Below are 23,339 nucleotides of genomic sequence, written 5' to 3' on the forward strand. Positions count from 1 at the left end.
AGCCACTCCTGCAGTCCTTCAGGTGGTGGCTTTTCTTCTCAAACCCCACATGTCTCATCTCCCTCAGGCTGGGGAGTTGGAGTTGGGGTCCTCCCTCTACCACTTCCAGACTATTCTCCACCCAATTTGAAGAAAATTGCCCACGTTAGGTTCAGGCCAACCTACTATATCCCCTTTACCCCCTTCTTTGTGTGCTACTGGCTTCCCCATCACTTCAGGTGGAAGGTGGAAGAGGCTGCCAATCCAATTGGTCTCCAATATCCAGTTCCTCCTAGAAATAGAACCTTCCTGTATTTTAGCTGCGGTTGCAGCTGCTGAAAATAAACATCTCCCAGCTTCCTTTCTGGCTATGATTAAATTCTGGCCAATGGGAGAGGGAATGATGTGTGTAATTTCCAAGTGTTCTTGAAGGGTAGGTGCTCCTTTTCCTCCATTCTTGCTTTGTGTTGTCTGGAATGTAGACTTGACAGAAGTTCAGCATCCATATAGGACCATAAGTAGCTTTGTGAATTGGTGCTATGCAGCTACAAGATAAAGGGAGACTGATTCTCTTGACACAAGAGAGCCTTATGAGCCCTGGAAATGCTATCACTGGGTGTCCTGAGTGTAGGAGACAAACTTCTGTCTTGCCTAAATCCAATTAATTTTAGTGTTTTCTGTTACTTGTAGCTAAACCTTATTGCATTCAACCATTCCTAGCTCTACCTCAATCCTAGTTCCACTTGCAATCTTATATTGAACTATGTTTCTTTTTCTTTTCTTTTCTTTTCTTTTTTTGAGACAGAGTCTCACTCTGTTGCCCGGGCTAGAGTGCCATGGTGTCAGCCTAGCTCACAGCAACCTCAAACTCCTGGGCTCAAGCAATCCTCCTGCCTCAGCCTCCCAAGTCCAGCCACCATGCCCAGCTAATTTATATATATATATTTTAGCTGGCCAATTAATTTCTATTTTTAGTAGAGATGAGGTCTCGCTCTTGCTCAAGCTGGTCTCGATCTCATGAGCTCAAACGATCCGCCCACCTCAGCCTCCCAGAGTGCTAGGATTACAGGCAGGTGTGAGCCACCGCACCCGGCCTGAACAATGTTTCCTGATCAAAGATCTGTCTTTCCGGTAGATATAAGCTCCATGGGACCAGGAGCCCACTAGGAGTGCCTGTGGCCCTGGGCCACCCTCCCTTGTACAGGAATGGGTTTGTGCAGAGCAGCCTGGCACTACAAAATGGGACGAAGCACTGTGAAAAGAGGGCCCCACCCAGTCTGTCATTCCGGTAAATACATGGTCAAGGGCTTTGTCCTGGGGAGCACACAAGAGGGAGACAGACTTGAAACAAGTGATTTCAATCAAGTGCCTTTTAGGGGAGACTCAGGGTACCATGGGAGCTCAGAGCAGGGGATGCAGCCCAGATCAGGGAAGGATTCCGGGGGTAAACTGAGACCTGAAGGACAAGTAGCAGTTACACAGACAGAGTGGCACTCTAAGAAAACAGAACAATATTTGCAAAGCCTCACAGGGTGAGAGACATGTAAAGAAAGTGAACAAAGGTGAGCGAGCCAGCCTGAAACAGTAAATACAAATAGGAAACAGGACAGGCAGTCAAAGGCCTAATAGACCATGTTAAGGAATCTGAACTTGATTCTAAGAACAATGGGAAATCATTTGAAGGGGTTGGGTTTATATAGGGGTTAGACATAAACAGCGCTGTATTTTTTTGTTTGTTTGTGTTTTGTGTGTGTATTTGGTTTTGTTTTGTTTTTTGAGATTATTTAACCTGAAAGGGCCTGAAAAATGGCAAAATGTATTACATGTATTACAAAATGTCTCTTTAACTCCTCCTCACTCCCTTTCGGAATTAAAACCTGCATTCCTGCCTGAAGCCAGTGATCAGAGGGACTGGAGAGTGTCCTCTGTTCTTCGTATCACAGGAGATGGCTCAACGGAATTGTTTAGACAGAGGTCACCAGCCTGTCTTCACTAGAAATGCTACAGTTAAACAGCAATAGCCTGAAGCTAAAAACTCCCTTTACTTATTTTTGAGACAAGAGTTTCACTCTGTTGCCCAGGCTAGAGTGAGTGCCATGGCGTCACCCTAGCTCACAGCAACCTCAAACTCCTGGGCTCAAGCAATCCTGCCTCAGCCTCCCGAGTAGCTGGGGCTACAGGCATGCGCCACCATGGCCAGCTAAATTTTTCTATATATTTTTGGTTGTCCAGATAATTTCTTTCTGTTTTTAGTAGAGATGGAGTCTTGCTCTTTCTCAGGCTGGTCTCAAACTCCTGAGCTCAAATGATCTACTTGCCTTGGCCTCCCAGAGTGCTAGGAATACAGGCATGAGCCACTGTGCCTGGCCTAAAATCTCCCTTTAAAAGCTCTGTATTTTTGCTTATAGTTAGGACGATTGTTCTTTACAATGAAAGTCTACCATCTTCATTTGCTGACAAATTAATAAACTTCTCTTTCTTTTCCCTCCAATTGCTTGTCCTCATTCTTTCTTCATTCAGCCATGGGGACAAGAACTGAACTTTTGGTAACAACAAGGTGTCACTCTGTCACCCAGGCTGGAGCACAGTGGTGCATTCATAGCTCACTGTAGCCTCAAATTCCTCAGCTTAAGTGATCCTCCTGCCTGAGCCTCCCAAGTAGCTAGGACTACTGGCACTCACCACCATGCCCAATTAATTAAAAAATATTTTTTTGTTTTGTAGAGACAGTGTCTTGCTCTGTTGTTCAGGCTGGTCTTGAGCTCCTGACCTAAAGCAATCTTCCTGCCTTGGGCCACCAAGATGCTGGATCGCAGGCATAAGCCACTGTACCCAGCCCAGATCTCTGTTTTTGAGATATCTCTCTGGCTGCAGAGGAGGAAGGCAGGAGGGGATACGGGAGTCAAAGGAGAAAGCTGCGACATCTCCAGGTGGAAGTAACGCTGGCCTAGACTAGGGTAATGGCAGTGGAGGTGGAGACAAATGGAAGGATTCGAGAGACCTTAGGTGGTAGGATCATCAGGAACTGGATGTGGGTGGAGAAGGAAGGGAGAGAGTAGCCAATGATGATGCCCCGGCTTCTTGCTTGCACCACTGGATAGATAATAATTTCATTATCCATGCTAGGAACACATGTTTGGGAGGAAGATGATGTGCTTTGCTTAGGTTGTGTTGAGTTTGAGGCATCAGTGGGACATGCAAATGGAGGTTTCCGGGAGGCAGTCACAATAGATCTGGTCTCTGCTAACCTTACTTAGAGAGAGAGAGAGATCTGGGATAGAGATGAATATCTGGGAGGCAAATATTAATATGGTATGTGGATGGATAAGTTATCTAGGGGGAGTGTGCAGGTCCTGGTGGCCCAACATCTAAGGGGTTGACAGAGAGGAGGCTGAGAAGGAATGGCCACCACTAACTTAACAATCTAACCGGCTGCCCAGAGATCCAAGGCACCAGAAGGGACAAGGGGGCCAGCCTCCCCTGCTCCTCTACAGCTCCTCTCTCCTGGGTCCTTTCCCCACTCAGTGCACTTTCCCCACTTTCCCCTCCCCACTCCCGGACATCCCACCTGCCTTTGCTAAATAAAGCAGATGAGGCCGGGCACAGTGGCTCATGCCTGTAATCCTGGCACTCTGGGAGGCCGAGGCGGGCAGACTGCTTGAGGTCAGGAGTTCGAAACCAGCCTGAGCAAGAGTGAGACTCCATCTCTACTAAGAATAGAAACAAATTAATTGGTCGACCAAAAATATATAGAAAAAATTAGCCAGGCATGGTGGCACATGCCTGTAGTCCCAGCTACTCAGGAGGCTGAGGCAGAAGGACCGCTTGAGCCCAGAAGTTTGAGGTTGCTGTGAGCTAGGGTGACGCCACGACACTCACTCTAGCCTGGGAAACAAAGTGAAACTCTGTCTCAAAAAAATAAATAAATAAAATAAAGCAGACAAAAAGAGCTAAATTAGGCCAGGCACGCAGTGTGTCACGCCTATAATTTTAGCACTTTGGGAGGCTGAGACAGGAGGATGGGAGGATCGCTTGAGGCCAGGAGTTCAAGATTACAGTGAGCTATGATTGCACCACTGCACTCCAGCCTGGGAAACATAACGAGACCCTCGTTTTGTAGAGACAAAATGTAAAAAAAAAAAAAAATTAGCTGAACGTGGTGGCATGCTCCTGTAGTCTCGACTACTTAGGAGGCTGAGTTGGGAGGGTGGCTTCAGCCCAGGACTTAGAGGCTACAGTGGGCTTTGATTACACCACTGTATTCCAGCCTGGGTGACAGAGAAAGACTGTCTCTAAAAACAAAAGAAAACTAAAGGCTGCCAGAACGTAGTTGGGAGAATGTGCAACTCATTTGGAACGCGGTGGGGATATGTGCTGTTAGCTGGCTCCAGACACATATGAAGAAATGTTATAGAGCACTGGCACATGGTGCAGTTGTCCCAGCCACACTGGCTAGTGATAATCCTATAATGAAAAGGGATGAATGGCAGAGTCAGAGAACCTGGACTTTGCTGTTGGGAAGTAGGGGGCAGGGAGTAAAGTGCCCAGTCTTGTAACTTAGGGGCAAGAACAGAGGTCCTCTCCCCTCTTTACTGTCCAAGTCCCTATTTCTGTCTTTGGTGTCTCCGTTCTTCTTGGCCAGGCCTCCGCCTTTCAACCTGCTCTTCACTCTTCCTCTACACCTTGTGGCTAACCCATATTACTGTCTGCCTTGCTTAGCGCTTATCCTGGCTTCGTCTCCCCTCTCCCATCTGCAGCAGTTTGGTGCAGACCCTCATCCCTCCATACGTACTGCGACACAATTCCGGCACCACCCACCCGGAGTCAGTGTCAGACCCCACAGGTTAAGGACTCAGTTTTACACAAGACTGCCCTGACTTCAGACACCAGCCACAAATCTTGGAGTTTCCCAGGTCAGCCACACTTTGGCTATCTGTTCACAATCCCCACAGGTTCAATCATTTACTAGAACAACTCACAGAACTCAGGGAAGTGCTACACTTATTATAGTTTTATTATAATGTATATAAATAGGCAAGGTTGGAACAAGTCCCAGAATCTGAGCTTCCATGTTCTCTCTCCAGAGAGTCAGGGTGTGCCACCTTCTGGCACATCAATGTGTTCACCAACCAGGAAGCTTCACCAAACTTCAGTGTCGTGAATTTCTATTTTTTTTTTTTCACATCAGACTGGTAATGTGCCCATGTTATAAAAATGTTTGAGAGAGGCACTTCTTTTTTTCTTTCTTTTTTTTTTTGAGACAGAGTTTCACTTTGTTGCCCAGGCTGGAGTGAGTGCTGTGGCGTCAGCCTGGCTCACAGCAACCTCAAACTCCTGGGCTCAAGCAATCCTACTGCCTCAGCCTCCCGAGTAGCTGGGGCTACAGGGATGTGCCACCATGCCCAGCTAATTTTTTCTATATATATTAGTTGGCCAATTAATTTATTTCTATTTATAGTAGAGACGGCGTCTCGGTCTTGCTCAGGCTGGTTTCAAACTCCTGACCTCGAGCAATCCTCCTGCCTCAGCCTCCTGGAGTGCTAGGATTACAGGCCCGGCAGAGAGAGGCATTTCTTACACATGAGCTTGAAAACCCAATTGTCACACTTAGGATTCATAAATGGATCTCTATTTTTTTTTAGAGCAGGGTTTTGCTCTGTCACCCAGCCTGGAGTTCAGTGGCATGATTATAGCTCACTGTATCCTTGAACTCCTGGGCTCAAGTGATCCTCCTGCCTCAGCCTCCTGAATAGCTGGGACTACAGGTGGACACCACCACACCTGACTAATTTTTCTTATTTAAAATTTTTTTTGTAGAGATGGGGGTCTCACTGTGTTGCCCAGGCTAGTCTTGAACTCTTGGCCCCAAGTGACTCTCTGGCCTCAGCATCCTAAAGTGCTGGGATTATAGGCATGAGCCACTGCAACTGGACTTAACTGGTCTTTTTTTTTTAATTATTATTATTATTTTTTTTAATTTTTAAATTTTTTGGCAGTTTTCCAGTGAGGACTGGAAAACCTGCTAGACAAATTCTAAAAAAGCTGTAACATTTCTTAACTAGTCTTAATTGGTAAATAACTTCCTGTCTCTTAATCAAAATCCATTAAATAAATACTTATGAGGCAGGGCACTGTGGCTCACGAGTTCTGGGAGGCTGAGGCGGGAGGATTGCTCAAGCTTAGGAGTTCGAAACAAACCTGAGCAAGAGTGAGACCCTGTCTCTACTAAAAATAGAAAGAGGCCGGGTGAGGTGGCTCACGCCTGTAATCCTAGCACTCTGGGAGGCAGAGTGGATTGCTCAAGGTCAGGAGTTCGAAACCAGCCTGAGCAAGAGCGAGACCCCCATCTCTACTATAAATAGAAAGCAATTAATAGGCTAACTAATATATATAAAAAAATTAGCTGGGCATGGTGGCGTGTGCCTGTAGTCCCAGCTACTCGGGAGGCTGAGGCAGAAGGATCGCTTGAGCCCAGGAGTTTGAGGTTGCTGTGAGCTAGGCTGACGCCACGGCACTCACTCTAGCCTGGGCAACAAAGCGAGACTCTGTCTCAAAAATAAATAAATAAATAAAAATAGAAAGAAATTAATTGGCCAACTATAAATACACATAAAAAATTAGCCAGGCTTTGTGGCACATGCCTGTACTCCCAGCTACTCGGGAAGCTGAGGCAGAAGGATTGCTTGAGCCCAGGAGTTTGAGATCGCTGTGAGCTAGGTTAACGCCACGGAACTCTAGCCCAGGCAACAGAGTGAAACTCTGTCTAAATAAATAAATAAATACTTATGGGCCAGGCCCTGTGCAACTTAGGGAAAGACAGACGTGGTCCCTGCCCTCCCGATGTTCAGTGCATTACACCACAGTGGGGTGCCTGCAGCAGCCACAGGAGCCCACAGGGGAGCAGTTAATCCAGTCCTGGAGATCTGAGGACCAGCTAGCCAGGGAAGAGGAGAGAAACAAAGTTTTTCACAGAGGACACAGCATGTGCAAATGCCCAGAGGCTTGGAAGAGGTGGACTCAGTCAAGGGAGTGAGGAAAATTCAGAGAGCCTAGCACACAGACTATGAGGGGAAAATGATGAGATACGGGGCTGGAAAGTTCCAGGGAGGGGCCTAGGTGACAGTTATAGAATCAACCCAAACACAAGGACACACTGGTCTTCCTCTAACTGACCTTCATGATATCAGGCCCTTGTTTAGAAATCTACTGTGGCCACCACTGATTGCCACTGGACATCTCTCCAAGGCAGCTTTCTCAGCCAGGGGCTAAGTGGGAGCACTGATGTCTATCCCATACCAGGGTGTGAGCTGCAGTTTGGCCCGAGCTCTGCAGCTCACACGGGCTCAGAAAGAAGCACCTGGTTTCACCCATTTTGGGCTCCTCCCCTAGAGCCTAGTACAGGGCTAGGGACACATAATACTCCATAGCTGGGTTTCTGAACCTCTAGTCAATGAATTTGGAGGAGGAAAAAAAATCACATCTTCTTAACTGAAATGTAGTACTTCCTTTCACTGTGATTGTAGATAACAAACCACAGTAGCATTAGCTCTACCTATGATTTCATCACAATAACTATCACAGATATTCTAATCTTAGAATTGTTGTGGATCTCCTGAACTACGTTTTATGTGCAACACTAGTTTGACATCACATTTATTATACCTGCTGCTAGCTGTCGTTAATATAACAAAAGAGAGTTTTACCATATCAAACATCTGGGTTTTACATTTTGATATTTAAATATTTTAGTTTTCTTTGTATTCCTTTGTTTTATGAATTTAAAAATATTATTCATACACCTGTCCATCAAAGCAAAAAAAAAATAAATAAATAAAAAAATAAAAAAATAAAAATATTATTCTGAGGAGGGGACCATGGGCTTTACATGCCAAAGGGGTCTATGGTAGAAAAAAAAGTTAAAAACCCAGACTTAATAGAAATATGTTGTCCTAAGTCTTCCTAAAGGGGTGCTTCACTTTGGGTGTTGTTAACTCTCTGGTCTGAGTCCATCTCTTGGCGCCCTCAAAGGGAGCAGCTCTGGGACACTTGTCCCCAGAGCAAACAACTACATCAATTGCATGCAGGGCATTGGATAAAGGAACGTCCCAGGGAAACAGAATCGATCCGTTGCAGGCCTCCTTCAGCCAGCAGGCTGAAAGCCAGCCATACCCACACACCCTCCTGAGAAAGGTGGCTGCCAGCCATCTCAGTCTACTGAGCTTGTCCCATGATACCCATTGTCCTAGCCACAGCCAGCTGGACCAGGGATCTCATTTGTATTTGGCTGGTGGACTGAGAAATGGCCAGGCAGGAGAGCCTGCCAAATAGATACTTTCAGATTGAATGGCAACTAATTGACTCAATTAGATTCTGTTTCTTGGGAAGCTTGAATTTGAACACAAGGCACGGACAGCAGGGGTTGGGGGTGTGGGGGTGCAGACAGCATTTGGGAGGGCCAACAGAAGTGATAGGCACAAAGAGGTGAAAGGAGAAAGGGACGAGGAGCCAAAAGCAAGGATTTGCTAAGTTAGGGTGGTCTTCCACCCCATCCTCCCAGAGGAGGTCTGGCCTCTACTTCGTCACTTCTGCTTCCTACCACCTGGAAGAGCCCATTGAGCCCCTCCCCCAAGAGCTCACAGAACTGTGCACGGCCAGGAGTCCCCAGCTGCACAAGGCTCATAGCAGAACATGAGACATACCAGAGGCCCAAAACGAGGAAACTGAGGCGGAAGGCTTTCTCCTCCATCTCCCTAACATTGTTTGACCTCCTCCTGGCCCACGAATAGGCCTCCACACCTTATTTCCAGCACCAGGACTCTGTTAATTTCTGTGTCCTTGAAGGTCCCTCTCTAAGGACTCTCTACCTGTTCGACTGCTTCCAAAGCAGCCAGAGCTGGTGTTGCCCCTGGCGGGGAGGGGGAACAGATGGCAGGCTGGCAGAAACGCAGAGGGAGGGACAGAAAGGCCTGTCACTCCTCATGTGAGAGATGGAGCATGGGGTAGACCCCTCTAACCTGGCTCCTCTGGTTTCCCACTGCCTGGCTCCTTCTCTTCCTCTGGGGCCTAACACTCCCCTCCTCTCTAGAATTCCTCATGGAGCAACCCTCGTCCACTCTGTTTCCCAGAATTAGATTTGCAGATTCAGATTCCACTATATACACATCTTATTTCATCCCAACGACATCTTAGAGATAAGGAAATGAGGCTCAGAGAGAAGTCTGATGCTTGCAGTATGAAATGAGGAGTCCATGCTCTTTCCTATGCTCTACAAAATCCCTGCACACCTGGCCAGTCACGGCTCCCTGCCACTCATCCCCACTCTACACCACTACCGCCACTGCCACCTCCCCACACCCTCTACCCCTGCCAAGCTGATATGCTTGCATTCCCCAAAACATGCCCTCTCATCTCCAAGTCTTTGCTCCTGATGTTCCACTGGCTAGAATACCCCCAGAATGTCCTGATGAATTCTCACTTTAAGACTCAAAAGTGTGCTCCACTGTTCCTACACTAGGTGAGGGGCAGGGGCTGTGTCCTAATTGTATCTCTAGCCCTTCACATAGGGCCTGGCAAGGTTAAGGGCCCAATAAATATGTGCCCCTGGGCCCCATTTCACTAACTTATTAGGGTCCAGAGAGGTATGGTCAGCACTCGGATGTGGTATGGCCTAAAATGAGAATCCTCTTGCCCAGTCCTTGGCTGGGAAGTAGGTGACCTCTAGAACCCTGAGGGCATGAATGGTCTGCTGGGTTTCAGCCATTGGCACTAAAGAGTTTATTCAGTCGCTCAACAGTATATACTAGGCTTGTTGTGCTCTAAACAGTCTGCCAGGTGCTGAGGATCAAAGATGAAAGGAGAAATTAACTGGGAGGATATAGTTATGCTAAAACTTTAAGAACACTCTAAAAATCTAAAAGAAAAACAACAGAGGGTTTAATCCCTGCTTCTGTCCAGGTGCATGTGTGGGGAGGGGTGAGGAACCGCGACCCCCCGCCCAGACGGAAGATTTAAGGGGGATTAGATCTCTAATCCCCGGGTTGGGTCTCGCTTTCAGGAAAGCCTGAATCCTAACCCGGACCCACACCTGGACCCATTGTTCTAATTCCCTGCATCGGGACGAGGGAATTATCGGTCGGGTTGGCAGCCCATTCGCCATCAAGTGGCCCCAGTGACATCTTGAAACCATTCTCCCCAGACTCAGGGGACCTCGCCGAGACAAGAGTCCCTACGACGAGCAACCGCCCCTCAGGAAAGTCTCAGGCGACCTTCTTAGAAGGTGCGACCCCTTTAAAGGAAGGAGGCCAGCGGGCGCGTGCTAGTGACCACAAAGGGCGCCACAAATCTCGAACTGGGAGCCTAGGTCCAGGTTAGACCCGCTGCCCGACTGCGCGCGCGGCGAAGAGCGCGGCCTCTGCAAGAGCACCGATGGGCTCCGCACCAAGGCGCAGGCGCCGATTGGCCGGTCCGGTCACTGGGCGGGGCCAAGTCTTAAAGGGACCGGGAGCTAAGCAAGACCGGAGGTGGAGGTGGCAGCTGCGAAACCCAGGGAGGGGATGCCATGTGACCTCATGTGGGTTTCTTTTAAACCTCTCTAACGCCCATACTCCGGTCTCAGGCCCATGGAACCCACAAGAGACTATCCACTGTTCGGGGGCGCCTTTTCCGCCATCCTCCCCCCCGGGGCCATTGATGTAAGGTGAGAAGGCCTGGGCGCCCGTGGAGGCCGACTGGGTGGGTTGCTGGAAGAAGCTGGGGTCAACCAGGGTCTGACTCCACTCCCTCCAGCGACCTCCGACCGGTCCCGGACAATCAAGAAGTTTTCTGCCATCCAGTGACGGACCAGAGCCTGATCGTGGAACTTCTGGAACTGCAGGCCCACGTGGGGGGCGAAGCTGCTGCGCGGTGAGGGAAGGGGCCCACGGCTGGCCAATGGGAGGGCCGGAGCCGAAGAAGTGGGCGGGGCCTGCGGCCGACGGTTAATAGGGCTAGGAGAACTCCAAGGGCTATATACTTACTATGCCTCCCCCACCCCCTTCCCGGGAAGTGAGCGATGCCTAGGACTTTAAAGATGCCCCTCTTTGACCCTACTTTCCCACCCCAGGTACCACTTTGAGGACGTTGGCGGGGTGCAGGGGGCTCGGGCTGTGCAAGTGGAATCTGTGCGGCCTCTCAGTTTGGAGAACCTGGCCCTGAGGAGCTGCTGTCAAGAAGCCTGGGTCCTCTCAGGCAAGCAGCAGGTAGCTAAGGAAAACCAGCAGGTGAGGGGCCAGCAGTGCAGGATGTCTTGGAAGGGTGAGGAGGGTGACCCTACGGATCCAGGTAAACATCCTCACTCTGGTCCCTTTAGGTAGCAAAGGATGTGACGCTGCATCAGGCGTTGTTGCGGCTGCATCAGTACCAGACTGATCTCCTGCTCACCTTCAATCAGCCCCCGTAAGGAAGAAGGAAAGGGCGGGTGTCTCTGGACTCGGTCCCCAGGAGAATTGGGCTGGGAGGGGCACAACAGGGAGATTGGCTGGTGGGTTCTCCATCTGGAGTGGGCCAGAGATTTAGGGTCACAGATACCTCAAGCCTGGATGATATTCTCTCTCACTCTCTTCCCCCACATCAAGCCCTGATAACAGGTCATCCCTTGGCCCTGAAAATCTGTCACCTCCACCCTGGAGCCTGGGTGACTTTGAACAGCTGGTGGCCAGTCTGACCCTTCATGATCCCAACATCTTTGGTCCCCAGTAAAGATGCTGAAACACTGCATGATGCTGCTGAGGACTTCAGGACCCAGTTCTGTGAGGGGGAAAAAGAGGTTGAATATCTGGGTATCCTCTTATTTCTTCCCTGTCCATAAACGTAAGACACCTCTCTGCAGAAATAAACTTGCTTTATAACCAACATAATCTCTGTGCCTTTGCATCTAACAAGACACATAGGTTCCCCCAATTCCCTTTGGTCTTAGAGAAGGAGTAGTTTGAAGCTGCGTGTGGGAGCAGGAGGGACCCAAGGCTGGCAATGGAGAGGGAGGAAATACACTTTGGAGTGACTGGTTCAGCCCTGAGAGAGGGGGTATGAAGTATACAGGGGGATGGGTAGGGAAGGTTTAAAGCAACATCCAAGGAAGGGAGGGAAACTATGCCTTGTAGTGATTGAACCCTGAGAGCACAGATGAGGAGTGGTGTTGGCTGTCCCCTTTGGATGTATGAATGGTCACCTGGTCAGTAGTCAGTCACCAGGACATATTAGTGGAGGCACAAGTGTCCATGGAGTGCCGATTTGGTGGAGTGTGGGAGAGTGGCTGTTATTTAGTGTATGTGTAGTACAGGAAGCGCAGCTGGTCCCAGAAAAAGAGGGAGAGGACAGTGTGGGGGCCAAGGCGGAAGTAGGAGGCACCTATACCCTTGTACATGCCAAAAATTCCCTCTGTCCGTGCTATCTGCAGCAGAGCATCCAGAATCCCCCGGTACATGAGGCCCTGAGAACACATCAGAAAGGGAGGGAGAGCACAGGAAAGCTTGTCAGAGCCCACCAGGGACCTTGCCTCTGCAGACTGCATTTTAGGCTGTCCCACCAGCACCCACAATCTGCTTTCCCGCCCCCTGCTTCCCTGCCTGCCTGCATCCCAGAGCACTTCCTTACCTTGCCCTGTGCATCTGTGGGCTGGTTGTAGAGCCTTGTGCTGGCCACATCAAAGGGTGTCATGGCCAGGACCACTGCAATGCCACTCACCATGGAAGCCGCCAGAGCCACCTTCCAACTCTGGGGAGGAAAGATCTAAATCGGGAGAAAGGAAGAGCTTTGTTAGTCAGCTAATCATTCAACCCCTAGGAACAGGACAGGCCCTGCCCTGGGAATACAGAGAGCTGGTAACACGGGGAGCTGACATTCCACAATTCTAACACAGTGTGACAACACAGTGAAGGAGGAAGGCCAGGGTGCCCCTTCTAGGAGGAAGTGACAGGAGAACTGTAGGAAGGGTATAAAGAGTCAATAACTCCCAAGCCCTCCTGCTGCTCCCTCACATTTGATGTTGGCACCATCCCCTCCAGGGCCCACCTCAACTTGCCCTCCCCCTGCCCCCACTTCCCAGACGGCCCCACCGCTTTCCTGGGCAGTACCTCCCACTGGCTCAAGAGGTCCTTGGTGGATGAGAAGGTACACAGCTGGGCAGAGGAACCGACGATGACTCGGGGCAGACCGCCCACGGCCCCACGAAACAACCCTACCACACCATGTTTCCGGCCAATCTCGTTTAGCGCCTGAAGCATGCCCTGGTGGGGGGAAGATCATGGGGGTGGGCTTCAGTCACCCCAGCCTCAGGGGCTGCCACCTCCTAACACTGCCAAGGATGGGTTCTTAACAGGTACCTGTTGTCCAGATAACCAATTCAATGTGGGCTTAGAGCCAGAATGTGGACCCTACCACCCCATTGTCCCATCCCTCCCCACCCCAGAATAGGGGCAGGATATATGGAAGTGAGGACATTAGCAGGTCAGGAGAAATGAGCAGAAGATTAGAGGAACTGGGGTGGATGTTGGAAAGAGTATCTGGGTGGGCGTCAGGGGCAGATTGGGACTGAGCTGATGGGTTGGGCAGAGCAGTGACTGGGGCTGGAGCTGTTGGGTGCAGGCAGAAAGCTGGGGAGAAATGGGAGAGGACGGTAGGGACTCCAGCAGGTTGGGGAACCCTCACCTGGTGCTTATACTGGTGTCCTACAGCAATTTCTGAGGCTGCCTGTGCCTGTATGTGTGTCTTCACCTGGGAACAAGAGAGTATCACAACCTATGCCCCAGTGGCCTTCCTCTTGCCTCAGAGACCCAAATGCCTGAGCCCCTCACACTTCCTCTAGGCTGTTCAGCAATGAATATCCTTTTAATCTGATAATTATTGTTGTTCCTACTTAACAAATTGATCATGAGACTCTGTGTCCCTTGGCTCTAGTCCCAGGGGGATGGATCTCCTAGCACTTCAAGATACCCAACCCCCTCCACATCCTCCTTCCCTTGGAGCTAGAGTGGGGGTGGAGAGACTGGAGAATGGCAATATTTCCTAAGACTGTTCATGTTAGGCAAGACTTGCTTGTCCAGCCTCTCACGCCAGCTCCCTTTCCCAGACCAGATCTCTAGCTGCCACCTCGACCACGTTGTCAGACCCTGGGCAAAATTTGCTTTCCGGCCCCTAATCCCCATAAGGGCACATGGCTATCTAACTTTGGTGAGAACACTGTCCCTGAATCTCACACCCTGGGAGTGAGACTAGACTGCTTCTCCTACAGAACATACTGCCTCCCAGTCTCTTTTGCTCTTAGGAGCACTAGGCAGGGCCTAGTCCTAGCAGTAAGCAGCTGTGTGACCTTGATCAGGTCACTTCCCCTCTCTGGGCCTCAGGCTGTCAACCCTTCATCTATACCAGATAACTCAAAGGTGTAGATGGTGACATTGTAATTCTGTGATGCCCAGGAACTTCCTGATCGCTATGCTGATTGATGTTACTCAAATTCCACATCCTACACAAACCCAACCTCAATATCAGATAATAATAATAAAATAATAAAAACAATACCATCAAATGCTTACTATGTGGAGGATTTGTACTAGGGCTTTACACATGTTGTCTCATTTGTCTCCCTCAATCCTCCCAATAATCACACAAAAAGGGCACGGCAATTGTTCGTTTTACACATGTGGCAACTGAAGCTCAACAACTACTAATTTTCAATGCCAGCATTGAAGTTCCAGAGAGACTAATTCCAAAGCCTATAATCTTAATCAATAACATTCATGTGTGTTCATTGGATGGGTGTGTATAGAGCAGATCGGGAGACCCAAAGCCTGTCAGCGCTTTCCTGATGCCCTTCCCTACTTGCAGAGGGACAGCTGTCTGCCACCTACGTTCTTGTGGAGGTCTGGGCTCCTACCCTACACCAAGGTTCTACCCTGAAGGCCCCAGGCAAGGCCTCTCTTCTTACCATGTAGATGGGGCTCCCCAAATAGGCTCCCAGGATCCCAGCCAGGCCCCCAACTGCTGCACTTCGAGTATGACTGAAGTTGCCGTCCGCTGTGTGCATGTAGCCTCCAGCCTCGGCCAGCCCATAGGTGCCCAGTCGGATGCCATTCATCAGGAACTGATATAAGAGGGCGGGAGCCAGGCCTTTCTGCAGGGCAGCCAGGCCGTCCACCCTGCCGATGGTGATGAAGGCATGGAAGACATTTCGGTAGTGCTTCTGGTATGTGCCAGGGGCCTGCAGTTCTCCTTGCAGCTGCATCCTGGTCTTCACCACTTCCAGGGGATTGGTGAACACACAAGCCCCACAGGCTGCCAGACCACTCATCAAGAAGTCCATGGTGGGATAGCAGCAGCAGGAACTGGCCCAAGAGTAAGAAAGTCAAAATGAGTCTCAGAAAGGGGGGTCAGAAGTTAGGGGAAGACCTCAGTTTCAGCAGCACAATCTTCAGAAGGTTAGAATTTAGAAGTCTGGAGTCAAGGGTGTCAGGGTCAAATGTCAAGAGATCAAGGGTTAGCTGGATTTGGGAGACAGGAGCTGGCAAAGAGGGAAGAATGGGGAGTTTGGGAGACTTCTTGGTGAGAAGGTTATGGCAGGGCCCTGTTGTTCAAGGGATTTGCGGTCAAGGAGGGGAAAAGCCAGGAAGTGACAGGTGGGAGGGATGCTTGGGCTACCGGGGGCCTGGGGCGTAGAGGAGGGAAAAGCAGAGTTGGGAGCTGGAAGCCGGGGAGGCAGGAAAAAGAAAAGCAGCAGGTTAAGGAGAAAAGGATCCGAGAAGATCTGGTGGCGTCCCCAAGACAACAACGAGATCTGGATCCAGGAGGAAGTCGGGTCTCCGGCCAGGTAAGCAAGCGTCCCCAGGCAGCTACCGGAGCCCTCGGCAGCTTCACCCGTCGTAACCTGCGGAGACCCGGCCCCCACACTCCGGCCTCCGGAGCGCTGCGCCAATTGGGAGCCTCCGAGGGCCTCAGCCAATCAGCGCCGAGCCGGCTCCGCAGCCAATGGGAGGCGCCCTGGGCGACCCGGCCCCCGGAATGTGCGGAGAGGCGGTTGGAATTAACTCTCCGGGCCCCGGCCCCTCGGGAGGAGGCGAGGTTGGACCCCGGGTTCACTGCGGACGGGCCGAGCGCAGAGGCTGCAGTCCCCTATCTGGCCGGGACGGAGGGTTCCCTTCCTTCGCCGTCCAGCCCGGGCCGTGACCGGGCGCGGCCGCCTGACTGCAGGTCCACGCCTGCTGGGTGCGGGTGCGGGGAGATCCCGGAAGCTGCGCCCGCCTGCGCGGGGAGATGGGACCCACCTGCTGGACCGTCCCTATCTCCCGAGGCTGAGTAAAGTGTGGAGTCTAGCGCCAGGGTGTGTCTGGCTGCGGGCGCCAGGGAGGAAGACCTGAAGGGTGCAGAAGAAGCTCTTTTGATCTTCGCTGCAACCCGGAGGAGAAGGCAGGGCGGGCCGAGGCCGCGGCTTTGATCCCCTCTAAGGCGTGGCTTAGGTTACAGAGAGCCAGCAGGTGGTGGAGATCTTGCTCCTGAGATTCTAGGCTCCTGTCGTTGCTCATGAGGCTGGTAATGGTTAATCGCGCTAGAACTTTAGAGGAAAGAGACTGGGGAAGCGAGGTGGGAAGGTGTTGAGAAAGAAGGCAAGGGGCTAGAGAATGTCACCTGGGGCCGGGCGTGGTGGCTCACGCCTGTAGTCCTAGCACTCTGGGAGGCCGAGGCGAGGCGGGAGGATCGCTTGAGCTCAGGAGTTGGAGACCAGTCTGAGCAAGAGCGAGACCCCGTCTCTACTAAAAATAGAAAGAAATTAATCGGCCAACTAAAAATATATATTTATTTTTTCTTTTTTTTTCTTCTTTTTTTTTTAATCAGCCTCAGCCATTTTCCATCAGTAAAAAATATGTAGAAAAAATTAGCCGGGCATGGTGGTGCATGCCTGTAGTCCCAGCTATTCGGGAGGCTGAGGCAGGAGGAGGATCCCTGAGCCCAAGAATTTGAGGTTGCTGTGAGCTACGCCAACCATGGGCAACAGAGCCAGACTCTGAAAAAAAAAAAAAAAAGAAAGAAAGAAAAAAGAATGTCACCTGGGGTGGGAGGGAGAGGCAGAGAGAGTTCACCTGTGAGAGAGGCAGCCACCAGACTTAGAGCATCATTTGAGTTTCAATTTGGATCTTCCTGCTTACCAACTGGGTGGCCTTTGAGAAGTTACTTTGCATCTCAGTTACTTTGCCCCTTGCAAAATGAGAGTGGCAGCTATTGCATATACTTGAGAGAAAGTGTCGGACTTGTGCTCAACAATTTAGGTTTCCTGGCCGGGCTCAGTGTAATACTAGCACTCTGGGAGCTGAGGCAGGCAGATCGTTTGAACTTAGGAGTTGGAGACCAGCCTGAGCAAGAGCGAGACCCCCGTCTCTACTAAAAAAAAAAAAAATAGAAAGAAATTAATTGGCCAACTAAAAATATATAGAAAAAATTAGCTGGGCATGGTGGCACATGCCTGTAGTCCCAGCTACTTGGGAGGCTGAGGCAGGAGGATCTCTTGAGCCCAGGAGTTCGAGGTTGCTGTGAGCTAGGCTGATGCCACAGAACTCTAGCCGGAGCAACAAGAGTGAGATTCTGTCTCCAAAAACAAACAAACAACAACAACAACAACAACAAAATTTAGGTTTCCTGCAAAGTCAAGAGCTATCAGACCTCTGTGCCCTGTATATCTTGTTCCCGCTGCCTAGAATGGCCTCCCGGGCCCCTTTTTATGGTGATCTCCAAGTCTTGAGGCTTTTCCAAATTCTCGACATTCAGTTACTCCCATCCTGCTGTGTTCCTTAAGCATTTACCCACTTTTCTTATTTTTATTGCGATTGTTTACTTTCTGTCTTTTTCACTAGCTGGGGAGTTCCTGGAAGCCCTGGAGGTCAGGTCTGAGTCATTTCCATCTCACCAGTGTATCCTGCTAAGTCTTTGAGCCAAAAGATGGGCCTACGCTCAAGCCACCCTCCTCTTCCTGTTTCAGCTAGGACTACAGGCACACTTGTGGAGACAGGATCTTGCTGTGTTGCCCAGGCTGTGTCAAATTCCTGGTCTCAAGCCATCTTCCTGCCATTGGCCTCTCAAAGTGTTGAGATTACAAGCATGAACCACCATGGCCAGCCCAGAATTGTTAACTCAAACCAGTATGGGAAGCAACCTTACCAATTGGATTACAGTGTTTATGTGTAATTCTTTAGCCTCATATGTTTCTTTCCTTTTTTTTTGAGACAGAGTCTGGCTCTGTTGCCCAGGCTAGAGTGCCGTGGCATCAACCTAGCTCACAGCAACCTCAAACTCCTGGGCTCAAGAGATCCTCCTGCCTCAGCCTCTCGAGTAGCTGGGACTACAGGCATGCACCACCATGCCCGGCTAATTTTATATATATATATATTTTTAGTTGTCCAGCTAATTTCTTTCTATTTTTTTAGTAGAGACGGGTCTCACTCTTGCTCAGTCTGATCTCAAATTCCTTACCGAGAGTGATCCACCTGCCTCGGCCTCCCAGAGTGCTAAGATTACAGGCATGAGCCACCACTTCTGGCCCAGGGGATTTTTTTGTTGGTGGTGGGTTTTTTGTTTTGTTTTGTGTTGATTTGGTTTTTTTTGAGACAGTGTCTTGCTCTTGCCAAGCTAGAGCACAATGGCATTATCATAGCTTAAATGCAACCTCAAACTCCTGGGCTCAAATGATCCTCCTGCCTCAGCTTCCCAAGTATCTGGGACTTCAGGCATGCGCCACTACACCTAGTTAATTTTTCTATTTGTTGTAGATACTGGGTCTCACTCTGTTGCTCAGGTTGGTCTTCAGCCCCTATTCTCAAGTGATCCTCCAGCCTTGACCGTCCAAAATGCTAGGATTATAGGTGTGAGCCACCACACCTAGCCTATAACTATTGTATTTTACAGAGTAGTATAAAAAACTCCCTGTATTTCACCAATTTAATACTCATCAACCACTGATCTTTTTACTGTCTCTATATACCATATTTCCCCGAAAATAAGACAGGTATCCCCTTGGCTTATATGTGTCTTATATTTATTATCTTATATGTGTCTTATATTTATTTTATCTTATATTTATTCTTATTATCTTATATGTGTCTTATATTTATTTTTCCTCAAGAAGACACCCTAGGGCTTATTTTCAAGGGATGTGTTATTTTTTTTTTAAGTACGGTACAACAATCTACATTTATTCAAATATAGTTAACTCGTTTTCTTCTGGAACATCATCATAACTCTCCAAACCCCGAATTCCATCCTGAATTTCTTGCGACTCTATTTCCTTTAGAACCATTGGCCCCAATCTCTCATGTCAAGCAATAGAGCTCTGATGGGGCAGATGAGAAGGACTGCTCCTCTTCTTTACAGCTCCACGATGAAATGCATGGGTTGTGTAGCCACATCCATCACTAGGTCTTATTTTCGGGGTAGGGCTTATATTACGCAAATGCTTAGAAATCTTGCTAGGGGCTGAGCATGGTGACTCACACCTGTAATCCTAGCACTCTGGGAGGCCCAGGTGAGCGGATCGCTCAAGGTCAGGGATTTGAAACCAGCCTGAGCAAGAGTGAGACCCGTCAGCAAGAGTGAGACCCGTCTCTACTAAAAATACAAAGAAATTAATCGACCAACTAAAAATATATAGAAAAATTAGCTGGGTACAGTGGTGCATACCTGTAGTCCCAGCTACTCAGGAGACTGAGGCAGAAGGATTGCTTGAGCCCAGGAATTTGAGGTTGCTGTGAGCCAGGCTGATGCCACGGCACTCACTCTAGCCTGGGCAACAAAGTGAGACTCTGTCTCAAAAAAAAAAAAAAAAAGAAAAGAAAAGAAAAAAGAAATCCTGCTAGGGCTTATTTTATGGGTAGGTCTTATTTTCAGGGAAAGACAGTATTTGCCTTTTCCAGAATGCCATACTGTTGGAATTATGTAGCCTTTTCAGATTGGCTTCTTTGACTTAGAAATATGGATTTAATTTTTATCCATGTCTTTTCATGACTTCATAGCTCATTCTTTTTTTTTCCTCCAATTTCATGGTGGACAATTTTTTTCCCTCCACCTAAGGCAACTGGAAAGCATAGCTCATTTCTTTTTATCATTGAAGAATATTTATTTGTGCCACAGTCTGTTTATTCATTGAGGTATTGAAAGATATTTTGGTTGCTTCTAGTTTTTGGCAATTATGAATAAATCTGCTATAAACATTTGTATACCGGTTTTGATATAGACATTAGTTTTCAAATCTGTTGAGTAAATACTTAAAAGTATGATTGCTAGATTGTATAGTATGACCATATTTAGCTTTGTAAGAAATTGCCACTCTGTCTCCCAAAGTGGCTGTCAAATTTTTCATTCATTTCTCATTGAGAAATGATTGATTCAGTCCAATTAGCTGTGTAGGAAAAAGAAAAAAAAAAAAAAAAAAAGAAATGATTGAGAGTTTTTCTTGCTTCACATTCTCCATCAGCATTTGATTTCAGGGTTTTCTTTTTAGGGAGGGTTTGGGGGATTTTTGGATTTGACTATTGTCAGGTTTGTTTGTTTGTTTGTTTTCCTATTCAAATAGGTGTGTAGTGGTATCTTATTATTATTTTAATTTGCAATTTCCTAATGATAAATGATATTGAGCATCTTTTCATAAGTTTATTTGCTATCTGTATATCTTCTTTGGTGATATGTTTGTTCAGGTCTATATCCACTTAATTGAATTGTTTTCTTATTGTTGAGTTTTAAGAGTTCTTTGTATATTTTAGACACAAATCGTTTATCAGATATGTGTTTTCCAAGCATTTTCTTCTGTGGCTCTTCTTGTCTTTTTTCTCTCTCTCTCTTTCTCTATTTGCAAAGCAGAAGATTTAAATTATAAAGTCTGGCGAGGCTCAATGGCTCACACCTGTAATCCTACCACTTTAAGAAGCTGAGGTAGAAGGATTGCTTGAGCCCAGGATTTCAAGACCAGCTGGGGCAACATAGTGAGACTCCCATCTCTACATTCTGAAAAGATATATAAAAAATACATAAATTATAAAATCCAGGCCGGGCGTGGTGGCACACGCTGTAATCCTAGCATTCTGGGAGACTGAGGCAGGTGTAGAGCTCAAGGCCAGGAGTTCAAAACCAGCCTGAGCAAGAACATCATGGCACTCTAGCCCAGGCAACAGAGTGAGACTCTGTCTCAAAAAAAAAAAAAAAAGTTATAAAATCCAACTTATTAATTTTTTTCCATGGACTATCTAAAAACATATCATCAAACCCAAGGTCACTTAGATTTTCTCTTATGTTTTCTTCTATAAGTCTTATAGTTTTACATTTTGGTCTGTGATTCATTTTAAGTTTTGTGAGTGATATAAGATCTGGATCTAATTCGTTTGTTCTTTTGTCTTCTTCTTCTTTTCTTCCTCTTCCTCTCCTCCTCCTTTTTTTTTTTTCCTTTTTTGACATATAGATGCCCAATTTTACCAGCATAATTTGTTGAAAAGACTATCCTTTTTCCACTGAATTGCCTTAGTCCTTTTGTCAAAAAAAAAATCCGTGATGGCCAGGTGTGCTGGGTCATGCTTGTAATCACAGTACTTTGGGAGGCCAAGGCAGGAGGACTGCTTGAGGCTATGAGTTCAAGACCAGACTGAGCAGCATAATAAGACCCCATCTCTACAAAAAATAAAAATATTAGCTGGATATGGTGGTACACACCTGGAGTCTCAGCTACCTGGGAAGTGGAAGAAGAAGAATTGCTTGAGCCCAGGAGTTTGAGGTTGCAGTGAGCTATGATGATACTACTGCAATCTAACCAGGGCAACATAGTGAGACCCTGTCTCCCAAAAAAAAAAGACACAAAAAACAAACAAAAAAAACCCAGGTGACTATATTTTTATGAACCTATTTCTATACTCTCTTTTCTGTTCTATTGATCTATGCATCTATTCTTTCACCAATATCATGTTTTTTTTTGTTTTTTTTTTTTTTTTTTTTGTAGAGACAGGATTTTGCTCTGTAACCCAGGCTGGAGTGCAGTAGCTCACTGTATCCTCTAACTCCTAGACTTGAGTGAGCCTCCTGCCTTAGCCTTCCAGATAGCTAGGGCTATAGGCCGACCCCATCACATCTAGCAAATTTTTAAATTTATTGGTAGAGATGAGGGTCTTGCTATATTGCCCAGGCTGGTCTCAAACTCCTGGCCTCAAGCAATTCTCCCATTCAGCCTCCCAAAAATGCTGGGATGACAGGCTACCATGCTGTCTTTTTTTTTTTTTTTTTTTTTTTTTTGAGACAGGGTCTCACTCTGTCGCCTGGGCTAGAGTGCTGTGGTGTCAGCCTAGCTCACAGCAACCTCAAACTCCTGGGCTCAAGCCATCCTCCTGCCTCAGCCTCCCGAGTAGCTGGGACTACAGGCATGCACCACCATGCCCGGCTACTTTTTTTCAATGTATTTTTAGTTGGCCAATTAATTTCTTTCTATTTTTGGTAGAGATGTGGTCTCGCTCTTGCTCAGAGCTGGTTTCAAACTCCTAACCGTGAGCGATCCACCCACCTCGGCCTTCCAGAGTGCTAGGATTACGGGTGTGAGCCACTGCGCCTGGCCCATGCTATCTTAATTATTATAAACCGTTATCATTTTTTTCCCAGGAGTGAATGTTCTGAGATAGGTTTTTTCTTTATTTTTTTGAGGTGGGGGTCTCACTCTTGCCCAGGCTATTGTGCACTGGTGCCATCATAGCTCACTGCAGCCTCCGACTCCTGGGTTCAAGCAATCCTCCTGCCTCAGCCTCCATGTTAGCTGGGACTACGGGTGTCTTTCACCATGCCCAGCTTCCTGAGATAGATTTGAGAGGAGCTGGAGGTGGAACATGAAAGGCCTCAGGTGTTTGAGAAAAGGGGTGGTACCACAGACAGGGAAGGAGAAAGATGCAGAGGTTTGGGGACACCAAGCTGTGTCTTTCATACTTACTCTCAGGTGGCCCAGATGCTGATGGGTTCCGTTTTGGCTGCTAGACTCGAACCTGAAGTGCTCAGACTCCATCTGGTGGCAGGTTGACAGAATCCTCTGTGTCTATTCTCACCTGGATCAGAACCTGTCTAAATTTCCAAAGCAGGCCAGCTTTTCCTTACTCTGTCCCCTTCTTGATTTATCTTACAGCACAGGCAAGCTACCTACCTTGACAACTTTCCAGACAAAAAAGAGGCCCAGGTGTTCTGTGCTCCATAAAGGATTCTATTGGACTTCAAGGCCCTGGCCTTGCCAGAGGCAGTTGTACTCAACACTTCTTTCATTATGAGCTCCCTTTGTATGAGATTTATTTATTTTGGTAGTAAGTGACAGAAGCCCAAACTAACTCTACACA

General features: G+C 48.1%; 2 protein-coding genes and 1 non-coding gene across 4 annotated transcripts; 1 reads left to right on the plus strand and 2 right to left on the minus strand.

Moving 5' to 3' along the window:
* Nucleotides 1-5,967: 5,967 nt before the first annotated feature.
* Nucleotides 5,968-6,032, minus strand: LOC142862296 (U7 small nuclear RNA). The gene has a single exon (XR_012913363.1). It is a non-coding gene; the product is annotated as a U7 small nuclear RNA (small nuclear RNA).
* A 4,444-nt stretch (nucleotides 6,033-10,476) lies between these two features.
* Nucleotides 10,477-11,873, plus strand: RANGRF (RAN guanine nucleotide release factor). Of its 2 annotated transcripts, none has more exons than XM_012775468.3 (5): nucleotides 10,477-10,675; nucleotides 10,765-10,881; nucleotides 11,081-11,237; nucleotides 11,327-11,412; nucleotides 11,592-11,873. In XM_012775468.3, the coding sequence occupies exons 1-5, from the start codon at nucleotides 10,599-10,601 to the stop codon at nucleotides 11,713-11,715; spliced, it is 561 nt and encodes a 186-aa protein (XP_012630922.1). In that variant the 5' UTR covers nucleotides 10,477-10,598; the 3' UTR covers nucleotides 11,716-11,873. The 2 variants fall into 2 exon arrangements, with proteins under 2 accessions (XP_012630922.1, XP_012630927.1); XM_012775473.3 differs by having other exon boundaries at nucleotides 11,604-11,873.
* Nucleotides 11,841-16,672, minus strand: SLC25A35 (solute carrier family 25 member 35). Its single transcript, XM_012775456.3, has 6 exons — nucleotides 16,272-16,672; nucleotides 14,939-15,335; nucleotides 13,663-13,728; nucleotides 13,089-13,241; nucleotides 12,610-12,744; nucleotides 11,841-12,445 (listed from the first exon to the last, which is right to left on the minus strand). The coding sequence occupies exons 2-6, from the start codon at nucleotides 15,311-15,313 to the stop codon at nucleotides 12,272-12,274; spliced, it is 903 nt and encodes a 300-aa protein (XP_012630910.1). The 5' UTR covers nucleotides 15,314-15,335; nucleotides 16,272-16,672; the 3' UTR covers nucleotides 11,841-12,271.
* Between the last annotated feature and the right edge of the window lie 6,667 nt (nucleotides 16,673-23,339).

The sequence above is a fragment of the Microcebus murinus genome, chromosome 18, assembly GCF_040939455.1.
Source record: "Microcebus murinus isolate Inina chromosome 18, M.murinus_Inina_mat1.0, whole genome shotgun sequence".
Taxonomy (NCBI): Eukaryota; Metazoa; Chordata; class Mammalia; order Primates; family Cheirogaleidae; genus Microcebus; species Microcebus murinus.

Excerpts from the sequence above, each read along its gene's own strand:
- RANGRF (XM_012775468.3), top strand. The coding sequence starts at position 10,599 with ATGGAACCCACAAGAGACTATCCACTGTTCGGGGGCGCCTTTTCCGCC. Across the intron at positions 10,676-10,764 it reads CCCGGGGCCATTGATGTAAG|CGACCTCCGACCGGTCCCGG; the intron begins GTGAGAAGGCCT and ends CACTCCCTCCAG. Across the intron at positions 11,238-11,326 it reads TAGCTAAGGAAAACCAGCAG|GTAGCAAAGGATGTGACGCT; the intron begins GTGAGGGGCCAG and ends TGGTCCCTTTAG.
- SLC25A35 (XM_012775456.3), bottom strand. The coding sequence starts at position 15,313 with ATGGACTTCTTGATGAGTGGTCTGGCAGCCTGTGGGGCTTGTGTGTTC. Across the intron at positions 13,242-13,662 it reads GACACCAGTATAAGCACCAG|GGCATGCTTCAGGCGCTAAA; the intron begins GTGAGGGTTCCC and ends TCCCCCCACCAG. Across the intron at positions 12,745-13,088 it reads ACCTCTTGAGCCAGTGGGAG|ATCTTTCCTCCCCAGAGTTG; the intron begins GTACTGCCCAGG and ends CTCCCGATTTAG.